Raw genomic sequence first — 13,020 nt, 5'->3', positions numbered from 1 at the left:
TTTTGAACAAACCTTATAAGTGAAAACTTTATTTGTTTAGTAGTAAATTAATGCAGCAAAGTATGTATTTTCTAATCATTTTATGCATGTGGTGCAGCTACACTTGAAGAATTTGGCATGAGAGGAAGACAAGATGCATTTATTCTGTACTTTTAGCAGGAAACCTGATCACGGAGCATGAATGCAGAAGAGCATAATGAGCATAGTAACAGTATCAGTATATTTCTTTATTTTGACTGTTTCTGATATTATTCCAGGATCCTCTCAAGTTGTTATCAGCTCCATCTGAGCATCCTTCACCCTCGTGTTGAGTGTGGTGTGTCTCCATTGTTACCCTCTGCCTGGATGGGGCTTCAGTGTTGATGTGTGGGTTTAAGGAAGTGTCTCTCCCCCCCCCAACCCCAACACACACACACACACCAGTGCTTTCACTCCCCCTATGTCACCTAGCAAAAAAGACCACAGTCTTTTTCTTTCTCGCTGATGCAAAACTCCACTCAGTGCTGGCTCGTTGTGAGGTATCTTTCTGCCGTTTCCTTTGAACTTTTCCTTGTTTTTATTAAAGCTTGTCTAACGACTATAATGTCTGGTTCACTTTGCAGTTAGGAGCTTTTTTTGCCTGCCACCCAAAGGCAAACAATAATGTTTTTCTCTGTGTCTTTGTGTGTGTTCATGTGTCTGATGTCTGATGGTGGACATTTTTTATTGAGACTTTCAGGAAATAATTATTGGATGTACATGTACATCTGCTTAACTTTTGGAGACATCCCAATTCAAGATGATTGTTGAATTGAAAATTGAACCTTTGCTAGCTTCAATTTTTTTAACAAAAACTGATTGTCACAGCTGACTGACCTTAAGAAACACAAAAACAGCTATAACACCATCAGTTTTATGGATACAGAACTTAAATTTGGTGTGGTAGTAGTTGAGACTGATCCCAATACTCTACAAGCTAATTAATTGCTCAAGATCTTTGTTTAAAATTTTGCAATTACCTGTTTGGAGTCAACGCTTCCTCTCTGTTACCAAAATATCTTGTGAATCTTTGCACAGATTTTAATGAAATGTTCAGGAAATAATTGTTGGATATACATCTACAACTGATTAACTTTGGGAGCTAACCCAATTCAAGATGGCTCACACAGCCAACTCACTTTAGAAAACACAAAAAAATGGCTATAACTGTGTGCCAAACTTTGGTGTGGTTATAGCTGAGACTCATTCCCAAGTCATTTCATCTCAAAAATCCCTGAAGTAGTCGGCATCAAGCCATTGATCCAACCTGATCTGACAGTCAGAGGGATTATATGAGTCATGAGAATAGGGATTGGGTTAAGGGTGGATCAGATTTAGAGCTTTAGATGTTTCTTGGCGAGTGTGTTTTTAGTTTTACATCGGGGATTTTGTATCAGAAGTTTAACTTGAGATCATGCTGTGTGCAAATTAAATGAATAAGAAAGGAATCAAAAGAGGTAAAGTTTGTGTTAAGGTGAGTTAATGATACCGATTTGAAAAAGGAGGGATAGCGTTTGTTTAAGCTTCATTTCTCTCTCCCCAGGAGCAGATAACTAGATGAGACTGACTTCACTTTCCTAATTTTGCCTCTAAAAAAGCAGCACAAAGTATTATTTTGCACGACTGGAGTTAGAGATTTGAACAGAAGATCAAACTCCACTGGGTGACGCTAAAAAGAAAAAATAAAGGACAGATCTTCCTGAGCTGCAGTCAAGTTGAGTTTTTGGGAAACCTGGGTTTCAAGCTATCATGTTTCTCCCTCCAAAAATAAAACGCTCCTTTTATTCCCTATATCCCTGAGCTCACCGCAAATTGCAGTTTACATGCTTCAGTGCCTCTTAATATGAACAATGTAGATTGCGGTACAGTGTAAAGGAGCTCTGAATGAATGAAAGCCTTTAATCTCCCCACAGGTGGAAACAAACTCAAACCTCAGCCGTTCCGGCTCAACTGGGCCTGGGTCTCCTTGGAGCAGGAATACTACTTGGTGGATGAAGACGCCAAATTCTTGGAGGTGACGCTGAAACGCCGAGGCTACCTGGGAGAAACCTCCTTTGTCAGTAAGTGTGGACGGTCTACATGGGGTGAAACCTTTGCTAGCTTCAATTTTTTTAACAAAAACTGAGAATGATATGTGCTGCAGTGGCTTTAAGGTAATTGTAGATGTTTTTTGTTTGTTTTGCAGTTATTAATATGACCCTTTATCTGTCATTTTAACTGTGAAATATCGTCCATTTTTCTGACCACTTACATTTTATTGTGTTATTTATGAGCCATTTTAAGGATCAGACCTAAATTGTTCTTGGATTTTATTTACAATTAATATCTTATGTGTTGCAGATAGTTCTTTGAATTAGATTTGAGCACATGACGTTCACAGCACAGCACTGCAAAAATCCTGCTTGGATATTGCTCCTCGGGGTCTAAAAGATCCAAATTTCCTCCAAATATTTCTCTCCTTTAGGTATTGCAACTAAAGATGGCACGGCTGAGCAGGACAAGGACTTCCGTGGTAAAGCTCAGAAGCAGGTCCAGTTCAACCCGGGCCAGACGACAGCAACCTGGAAGGTGAAGATCTTCACGGATCAGGAGTTTGAAATCTCCGAGACCTTTGAGATTCACCTGTCAGACCCCGTCATGGCGGCGCTGGAGTATCCAGATATAACCACAGTGGAGATTGTGGACCCTGGAGATGGTAGGAATCTGATATTAAGGGACATTTGAATAAAGTTTTACATTTACATGGTTGATTTAATGTATTTTTAAGCTGATGCGGTAATCAGTGACTTTTTTGTTGTGCTGTTTTCCCCAAACAGAATCAACTGTCTTCATTCCACAAGCTGAATTTAAGATAGAGGAGGATATTGGAGAGCTGTTAGTGCCGGTCAGGCGTTCAGGAGATGCCAGCCAGGATCTTATGGTAGTTTGTTACACTCAGCAAGGTGAGGTCAACCTTTTTGTAAACACTCCAAGACAAAAAAAGTGAACTTCAGTCCCTGTATTACTGTTATTTTGCTACTTTTTTGGTTGATCGATAATACTGCTAAAAGCAAAACTGAAAAGAATATGAGCACTTTCAAGACACAACTTCATCACGTTTCCATCGTGTCCCCATAATTCCTTCAGGCACAGCCACTGGCACCGTCCCCACCACTGTCCTGTCCTACTCTGACTACATCACCCGGCCCGAGGACCACACCAGCGTGCTGCGCTTCGATAAGGACGAACGAGAAAAGATCTGCCGCATCATCATCATTGACGACTCCCTGTACGAGGAAGAGGAGAGCTTTAACGTTAGCCTCAGTCTGCCCATGGGTGGGCAGGTGGGAGCCCATTTCCCCTCCGCCAAAGTCACGATTTTGGCGGACAGCGATGACGGTGAGTGGGGGCACTTTTCTCCCAGGTTTTAAGAGGAAGTGCCGAATCAGAGAGGGTGAGATAAAGACAAGTTGCACAAAAGCCCACAACAGATTCCTCTGCGTCATTATTTATTAACACTACATGCCATGTGTCAAGCAAGGTGGTGGAGAGGTGATGATTTGGGCTTGTTTTGCTGTGCAAAAACAACGTCGTAAAGAAGAGTAGGCCAAAATTTCTCCTCAGTTATGTGAGAGACTGATAAAATCATCCAGAAATGGACTCCATTGAGCCATAGCTGCTGATGTTTACAAGCTGTTGAATCATGAGGTGTATGTAGTTTTTCCACACACAGCTTTGCCATTTTGGCTGAATTTTGTTTAATAAATAATGACGTGGTGGAATCCTTTGTGTCTTTTTGTACACTTGAGGTTAGATTTAAACAATTTTAGAACCTGGTAGGAACCAGATCCTTTTTATGATGTCCTCAATTTGTAAAACCCTAGAATTCAAAGAGAGTGGACATTTTTTTTGTTTCCTCGACTGTAAGTTAAGAAAGAGTTGAATTTTGTGCTGTGATTACACAGCTGCAGGAGGTGCCAGGTGTGGGTGATTCTTTTGAGCAACATCCCTTCGATGCTTTGCTTTTCCATGTTGGTATTTGAGCACCATTAATCCAGTCAGAGTGCAGCGACGGCGCCACCTTCAAAGCATAGCTCTGTGGGCTTTACAGTGTTTTTCTGTTTATTATCTTTCCCATGCGTGAGTCCGACGGCTCTGTCTGCTTCATCTGTCTGTCTGTGTTGGATATAAGATAACAATGAGTAGGTGCTCAGCAGGAAAACGGCAGCCTCAGTGGATTCTGGCTGACAAATAAAAAGGACTTTAAGTGTGAATGTGCTCCCCAAGTTAACCTCCCCCTATCAACAGTGGTATTTAGCAGAGCTGAGGGGCCATCCTTTTGTCCACAGGGACCAAAAGGCAGGTGGTGGAGAAAGAGGGACTATTGTCCCTATGACTGGCATGTTTTTCCTCCATCCCATCTGCTCGGTGGCTTTCAGGACCTTCTTATATGCTTCTTTTCAAAATTTTAGACGCCTGTGACCAGCGTTTCCAAACTTATTCTGTCCTCACATTTTGCCTCCATCTCCCCTACCTCTGACCGATAATTTACTGCATCAGCTTGGAGTTCAACTGAACTTTCTGTCTGTGCGTTCCCCGACATGTGAGAAGACAAGAGAGGACACTTCTGTCTAAACCTCTATTGTGGTTCCTACTTCTTGGTGGGTCCTGAAATAACACTACACCATAAATCTAGTGCAGTGTTGGCCTGTATGTGTGTGTTAAAGCATCTGCCTGCCTGAGTAAACTTGGGGTTTGGGCAAATGCCAGCGTCAGGCCTCTATTGTTACTGTATTTGTGTGACTCTTCCTCCCACTGATCTCAAAGTTGCCATTCATTTCCCCTCCTCAGGACTAAACTCGAGCCAACGGTGCTGAAAGTGGGCCAGAGGTCCATCCTTCAGCATCAGTTCTGCATTAAAGCGAACATCAGTGGAAACTTGGAACGTGAGCTGCTAGTTCTGTTCGAGCTCCAAAACTTTAGAGCAACGTTCTTGAGGGAAATCTGTGTTCCAGAACCCTGAATCCATTTACTTGTTGTTGGTTATTTATTGACATGTGAGCTTTGTGCATTTGACTGGCCTAGTGTGTGTATTGACGAGTAATTACCTCTGCAAAGGTTACGTGATCTACGCAAGTTTTTCCAAGTTTGTTATCTGGATTTATGCAAAAGCAAGCTTGCTGGATTTTGGAAAACCTGGAACAAGTTAAAAAGCATGCATAAAAGTTGCAGATCCAGTAACTTTTGTCAACATTCGGCTTGATTCATAACAAGAAAAGTTTAGGATTTTTTAGACGTTGCTGGTCGGTTCCTGAAAACATCATGATCTGAACTGTTGTACATTTAAATTATGAAAAGAAAGGTTGGTCTTCTGGTTCATGAGATATTTTGCTAACAGACAAAGGCAGGTACATAATTGCTGGCCTTTATGGTGTGTAAAGTTTAGCTTCTGGCTAACCGCTGTATATAACCATATTACAGGACTGGGCTGAGTGTATTTTCCCTCAACTTTGAGGGATTTTTCTTTTGTGACATTTGTCTGTGTTTGGTAAAAAAAAACAAAAAACAGGCAAACTGGAGATCTTGTCACATTTTGTTGTCAGTATTACTGCTAAAAACTTGCTCTGAGTGCCCTCCTGGTCTTAGGAAATTTGGTGTTTTAATGAAGTTTTTATTCTAAACAAACTTTTTTTTTACTTGTGATTTACAGCAAAGATATTTACAATAATTTCTCAGTTTTCCTTTTTTTTTGTCCCAGCTTTTTGCTGGACAACTACAGGTCTGGATCTGGAACATCTCTCAGCTGATCTCCCAGGGCACTAGTTGGACACAGTGTGATGAAAACAGGATTTTATACAAAAGTGATGAGAGCTAAATTATGTCACAGGGCCTCTGAATTCTTGCCGTCCTCCATCGGGTTGTCTCTGTCTCTGTCGTCCCCCTGTGCTCTCTGACCACGCTGCTTCTTATCAGCCTCTCTGTCATCAGAAACCGGGAACATCCCTCACACTTATGCCTCTCTCTGTGTGCGTGTACGAGCACACGCCTCATTTTTCAGGTGTATCCTCGACCCCTTTGGCGTGGAGCTCAGACGGAGCTGTCTGGGCTCAGATAAGCGGAGGAGGACTGAGGGAGGACAGGACGAGATGGATGACAGCTCTCTTCCTGTGCCGAGACAAAAAAAAAAAAGTGGATTCATTAGCTCAGTTTTGCCAAAATAGTCCACACAAAACACGTGTCTTAAGAAAACAAAACTGTGGCCATTTTATGAAATTTCTAACCAAAAACATGTCATTGTTTATCATTTATCCTTCCTACTCTTCCCTGATCTCACAGAGCCTTCCCTGTACTTTGGAGAACCGGAGTATGTCGTGGATGAGAGCTCAGGCTATGTGGAGGTTAAGGTCTGGAGGACAGGGACCGACTTGTCCAAAACAGCTACGGTCACTGTCCGCTCCAGGAAGAGCGATCCTGTTTCGGCAGAAGGTAAAAAAAAAAAGAAGAATCCACAACTCAATGATTTTTTTGTTGTTGTTGTTTTTTTATTGTATTAAAGTACAGTTTTTCCATTTTACCAGCCGGGCTTGACTACGTCGGTATCAGTCGTAACCTGGACTTTGCTCCTGGAGTGACGATGCAGACATTCAGAGTGACCATCTTGGATGACTTGGGTCAGCCAAAGCTGGAGGGACCCGAGACCTTTGACCTTGTGCTGAGGATGCCCATGAACGCGGTGTTAGGGGAACCGAGCAGGGCGACCATTACCATCAATGATACCGTCACTGACCGTGAGTGTCCAATATTTAATTATACCATGCTGTAAACTAACCATCAAATATTTGTTATTGTTGTGATTGTTGTGAGGTGGTGCTGGCTTAGGATAGTTTTAACTATTGCATTAGTTCTAAGCAAATACATACAATTAAAAAAAGAATTTGCAAAAACTTTGTAAAATTGTTCTAAAAAGGTTATGTCTTCAAAAGACATTGTAAGTATTTCCGATTGCATCATTAATTATTATTATAAGACTTCAGTGGGGACAAGCATTTTATACATAAATGTGTAACATGTTATTTCCCTATTTTCTCAAATTTCAACTCACAAAAAATAATAAAACAGGCAGATAAATTTGTAAAATGAATAGAGATTTGTTACTGCTCATGATATGGGATGGGGATGACTCCCAGCTACTTCACCAAATTCTAGCTCAATATCTGGAAAATTTTGTTATAATCATTTTGGCTGATTAGCTGTAACAGCCATCTTGAATTGGGTTGACTTGAGAGTTTCATTAAAATCAAGTAAACATACAAAATTTACAGCCTCTGTCTTTCGAAAACGTCCTGTAACTCACTGATTGCTTTCTTTTTTGTTTTGTTTTGAAGTGCCAAAGGTTCAGTTCAAGGAAGGAAACTACAAGGTGGACGAGTCGGATGGAGATGTGAGCGCCACGGTGTATCGCAGCGGAGACATCAGCCTCATATCCACAGTTCACTGTTACACCCGCCAGGGCTCCGCTCAGGTCATGATGGACTACAGCGAGAGGCCAAATACTGACGCGTCAGTCATCACGTTCCTGCCAGGTCAGACATCTTCTACCACCCTCCATCTGTCTTATTATCTGTTTTATAACCCAGTTCCCCTGTGTTTTACTCCCCAGGTGAGTCTGAGAAGCAGTGTGTGGTCAGCCTGATGGATGACTCAGTCCACGAGGAGGACGAGGAGTTCCGCTTGGTGCTGGGAAGTCCCAAGAGCAAGTCTCCATATGGAGCCTCCGTCGGGGAGCAGAAGGAAGCGCTGGTCACCATCACAGATGACAAAGACAGTATGTGCTCACTGAAACCAAACGTAATTTAACGAACCAACATAGATCAGAAATTCTAACATTCTGACTGAGATTTATCCTGAAGCAAAACCGTAATCAGATCTGTAAGCAGATCCATAACTTCACTCCGCTTCCTGTTTTAGAGCCCATCATCCGTTTTTCGGAGATCAAGTACAGCGTGCGTGAACCTCAGGTGAAAGGTGATGTGGCAATCGTGAAGATTCCTATTCTGCGTTTTGGAGACACCTCTAAGGTCTCAGTAGTCAGAGTGCACACAAAGGATGGCTCTGCAACCTCCGGAGATGACTATAACCCACTGTCGGAGGGTAAGAAAACCTGCTCTTAACTTGTGTTGAAACTCTTTTAGCAGTTTCACCGCTTACTTTCCCGTCTGTGTCTAAGATGTGGTGTTCAAGGAGGACGAGAGGGAGCATTTTGTTGAAATCGAGATCCTGTACGACGGTCAGAGAGAGATGAGAGAGGCCTTCATCGTGCACATGAAGCCTGATGACAACATGGTGGCTGAAATACAGGTGAGTAAAAGCCGCGTGGCGGGAGCAAACACATGCACCCACAAACAAAACAGAAGCCAGCAGCCGTTCCAGTCTCTACTGCAGACAAGCATATGTTAACATGCGTCCTGTCGTGTCAGCCCGGGTTAAAATAGGCAGGCAGGCAGCAGCTGGCAATGCTGTCAGCACACCCAAACCACAGGTCCTTTAAAAAGCTTTTCCCTCTGGAATGAGATGCTGAGGGGAATGTCCCTGCAGAGCCAAACTGAAGACAAACCTATAAACAGAACTGTGACATTCTACCCATACGCTCTACGTCAGCCGCGTGCCATTCATGGAACAGAAATAGGTCAGCTTGCACTAAATTGTTTTGTGCTTCATTACATTGTAATTAAACTGTAATCCCCTGGGAGACCTCTGCACTCTGTGTCAAATATATACATAATTAGATACATAAAAGTTTACACGCCGAGTTTAAAGGCTTTACACAAAGGGTTTGTAGAGGAAGATGCAAAAGAAATGTTAATTAACTGAAACACAATGAAGGAACTTAAAGAAAACGGAGACATCATACGGACAATGAGGCACAAAACACAGGATGAGAGACAAAAATGAGACATAACATTGTCACGAACTTATGAGAGAAATGCCTCAAATCAACACAAGATGACAAAAAGTTATTCAATTAAGTCCTAAACCCTAACCCTAACCCATCCCATAGGCAGAAGCAGACAACTTTACTCATGTTTATGGACAATTTAGTTTTAGTTTCGCAGTCCATACTTTATATCCAGTTCAGCAACAACAATCCCCAAAGAGCTAAGTAAAGCTAGATAAACTACAGGTTTTATACATTTTATGGTAGCTATCATTAAAGATGATTAGACTTCCTGTGTTGAACCTAAAAGTAGAAGGAACTGAGGAGTTGGGATGGTGGCTCTTTCTCACCGTGGGTGCGTGTTCATGTAGTCATGAGTTGGAGGTGAATGGTGACCCAAATGCAGGTCGAAGAAGCAGCTGAGGGGTCAACTACGAAGAGAGAGTTCCTGCTTAATCAGATATGTTGAGCTGAAAGTCAAGAGTTTTCACTATAAAGAAATGAACAATGGGCTGCATATGTATTTTATGCTTTGTGGCAAAGGTGCTTTCCCACTGGATTCTATATATTTGTCATTTTCACTTATTAGGCTACAACCTATTGTCTTTAATGAACAAATCCTAAGGTGAACAGAGTTTTTTTTCTCCTGTACTTTAGTTGTTTGATCACTATATTTTGAGAGCAAACAGCATCAACTGACATGTGGAACGCCCCTTTTCCACAGGACTGTGCACAGAGACTAAAACAGAAAACTAAAAAAGCAACTACACTGTTGTAGTACTCATAATTGCTTTAAGCTTAAGCCAGGCTAAAGTAGGAAAGCCTAGCTTTGTTGAACTTGTTTTGAAGCATACGCCTTAGATGGAAACTGGGGAGCCAAAATCAATCACTTTTATGAGTAAACAGAAGTACAGGAAGTCCAAAGACTAAACCAGAGCAAGACCATGCAACATAACATGAATAAAAAAGACATTCTGACAAGTGACTGGGAAAACCAAGGAGTACAGTACATATACTGAGAGCCTGACTGGTGAGCGGATAAACATGGACTAGGTGATGAAATAGAAACTAGAACAGGGGCAACTGAGGACATCTAGAGACTGTAGCAAAAATTTCAAGAACCTAAAGATAATGACACAAACCTAATACTAAGACTCAGACCATGATAAATGTTGGCTGATGATTTAAAGAGAATTTCATGAAGATAATGTGATCTTTGTGAAACATAATGAACACAATCATCTGAACATGATTCCTATTCTAAGCATCATTTGTTGGAGAAGTTACGCTTTGCACAAGCAGGTGCAGCTGATGATGTCTTTCTTCTTTTTGCCAGATGAACAAGGCCATTGTGTACATTGAGGAGATGGACAGTGTGGCGGATGTTACATTCCCTGCAGTCCCCCAGGTGGTGTCCCTGCTCATGTATGACGACACATCTAAAACCAGAGACAGGCCTTACCCGCCCAATGGATACCCTGTGGTTTGTGTGACGGTGGGTACTATGTTGCTTTCCTGAAAAGCTTACCAAAAGTGCATCATTAAACACTTTACTACATTCTGTATGCTTTTTTGTGTGCCTTCTTTTCTAGGCCTGCAACCCAAAGTACCATGATTTTGACAAAACGGGTTCCATCTGCTCTGCTGAGAACATCAACGACACGCTGACCCAGTACCGCTGGCTGGTGAGCGCTCCCACCGAATCAGATGGAGTGACTAGCCCCATGAGGGAGGTGGACACTAACACCTTCTTCACCAACACCAAGTCAATCACCTTGGATTCAATCTACTTCCAAGCCGGTTCCAGGGTTCAGTGTGCAGCGAGGGCCTTCAACACCAACGGGGATGCTGGCCTGGAGCTGTCCAGTCCCATTGTTGTGATTAGTAATGACGAAGGTGAGCAGAGAAAGAGAAAACTCACAGAACTTGTGATCCTTCATGGCCCTACGAGTTACTTCAGTTTGAACTGACCTTCGCTCTTCACAGGTATGTGTCAGCCTCGAATCCCAGGCATCGTTGGGGCTGAGCCTTTCTCTGCTAAGATCCGCTACACAGGCCCAGATGATCCGGACTTCCCCAACCTCATCAAGCTGACCATCAACATGCCTCACATGGATGGTAAAACCTCAAACTCTGCCGCAGTTTTTCATGTATATGTTGATTATTGTTCACATACCAGCTGAGGACCATAAGGATCTTACCATCTCCCCCAAACCAGGAATGCTACCAGTGATCTCCACCAAACCTCTGTCAAACTTTGAGCTAACTCTGAGCCCAGATGGCACACGGGTGGGTAACCACCGCTGCTCCAACCTGCTGGACTTCAATGAAATCCAAACTGGCTACGGCTTCATCACAGACGCGACAAAGAACCCCGAAATCATCGGGGAGACTTCACCGTACCAGTACAGCACGGTTATGCGCTCAGCCAACTCCCTGCGCTTCTACAGGAACCTCAACTTAGAGGCCTGCCTCTGGGAGTTCACCAGCTACTACGACATGTCAGAGCTGCTGAACGACTGCGGCGGCTCCATAGGCACCGATGGACAGGTAGACGACATGTGTAACACTGCATTGGATAAGACTGAGCTCTGAAATCCTCCTCTTTATTACACAATAATACTTCTATATTGATATAATACTAACAGTAGAATGAGCTTTTCAACACTATAAGGATTGTCATTATGTGTTGTGTGTTGTCACAGCCACAGCAAATATTGGTTTATGGTGTTCATTTAGTCACAGATACTGGTGCAGATGACTTAGGTGGTAAATGACTCAAGAAAGGAAAGAAAAATTCTAGTTACACTAGATTGTGATATGGTTCTGCTGTGCTAAAAATACAGTTCCAAAATTTGCAACAAAAACTCCATTTGATACTCCACTTAAAGAGTCATAACACATTATTTTGGAAATATATTCTAAAAATGAATGATTTCTCACTCTGTGTTCTCATAATTATTCACAGAGATTCCCAAATTTAGTTACAACAACAAAGAATTGTGACATTATTTCATTTTGTTAAAGTTTTCTTCTAGTTTACAAGGTTTTTACCATTTTGACCAAACAAGTACAGAACAAAAAACTATTGCTCATCAGATCCAGATGCTAACTGGATCTGAACAATTCTCACAATCATTAGTGGGCACTTAATGAACAATTAAAAGATGTAGTTTACCAAATATGTCACAAGTCAATCAAATATATATCTTTTTAATGAACAGGGTAAATTAATGTTGCTCAAGTGACCCAACCTGACTGCTAACAGAATGTAAATGAAAGTCAGCCAGGTAGTAGATTGTTATTTTTGTTTATTAACCAGCTCAAAAACCTATCCAAAAATCTGTATTAGTGTTGCCATGTGAAAATACTAGCTCGGATGTTGACTCTAATACTACTAGCAAAGTATAAGTTAAGTTTTCTTGGCACATATCTATGTTTTGATGGTTTTCTGTTCCCTTTATTTAAACAAATGCTTTTTTCTAACTAAAATTGAGTGATTTCAGAATCACTAACCTGGCAAAGCAGGTTATATCTAAAAAAAGATTATCTTTGTTGCGTTTTTTTTTAATTATCTTTGATGTTGTCCATTTTCCCTCCTATGTAGGTGCTGAACCTCGTCCAGTCATATGTCACTTTGCGTGTTCCTTTATTCGTGTCCTACGTCTTCCACTCTCCCGTGGCCGTCGGAGGCTGGCAGCACTTTGACCTGCAGTCCGAGCTGAAACTCACCTTCGTTTACGACACAGCAATCCTGTGGCAGGATGGTATCGGCAGCCCGCCGGAAGCTGAACTACAGGGTACGGCTCAGTCTCTCTGCTAGTTTGTCCAAATCGAATAATACATCTGAAAAGGTTGACATGCTTTGGCTTTTGTTCTCACAGGAGCCATGTACCCCACCAGCATGCGCATAAACGAGGAGGGCCGCCTCGTAGTTTACTTCAAGACCGAGGCTCGGTTCAGGGGACAGTTTGTTATGTCTCACCCAGGTATGAGAGCGGCGCCCACATGCACAACATTCAAACCCCAAACCGATTTTTAATTTTATACAAGCAGTGTCATATTGGGTTACTCTGTGGCCAGCATCC

The 13,020-nt window shown here is 42.1% G+C and overlaps 1 protein-coding gene across 1 annotated transcript in view; it reads left to right on the top strand.

Moving 5' to 3' along the window:
* The window catches only part of frem3 (Fras1 related extracellular matrix 3), a 29,500-nt gene that overhangs the window by 13,386 nt on the left and 3,094 nt on the right, over positions 1-13,020 (top strand). The window contains exons 3-18 of the mRNA XM_017405694.3: positions 1,932-2,078; positions 2,483-2,713; positions 2,835-2,960; positions 3,145-3,396; positions 6,334-6,483; positions 6,576-6,785; positions 7,383-7,580; positions 7,658-7,822; positions 7,966-8,148; positions 8,225-8,355; positions 10,269-10,427; positions 10,525-10,828; positions 10,919-11,050; positions 11,151-11,482; positions 12,540-12,732; positions 12,817-12,921. Coding sequence (XP_017261183.1) covers positions 1,932-2,078; positions 2,483-2,713; positions 2,835-2,960; positions 3,145-3,396; positions 6,334-6,483; positions 6,576-6,785; positions 7,383-7,580; positions 7,658-7,822; positions 7,966-8,148; positions 8,225-8,355; positions 10,269-10,427; positions 10,525-10,828; positions 10,919-11,050; positions 11,151-11,482; positions 12,540-12,732; positions 12,817-12,921 — 3,018 coding nt within the window. The remainder of the gene's footprint in view (positions 1-1,931; positions 2,079-2,482; positions 2,714-2,834; positions 2,961-3,144; positions 3,397-6,333; positions 6,484-6,575; positions 6,786-7,382; positions 7,581-7,657; positions 7,823-7,965; positions 8,149-8,224; positions 8,356-10,268; positions 10,428-10,524; positions 10,829-10,918; positions 11,051-11,150; positions 11,483-12,539; positions 12,733-12,816; positions 12,922-13,020) is intronic.

Source organism: Kryptolebias marmoratus, linkage group LG3 (genome assembly GCF_001649575.2).
Source record: "Kryptolebias marmoratus isolate JLee-2015 linkage group LG3, ASM164957v2, whole genome shotgun sequence".
In the NCBI taxonomy this organism is placed as follows: domain Eukaryota; kingdom Metazoa; phylum Chordata; class Actinopteri; order Cyprinodontiformes; family Rivulidae; genus Kryptolebias; species Kryptolebias marmoratus.
This window is presented reverse-complemented; position numbering and strand designations above follow the sequence as displayed.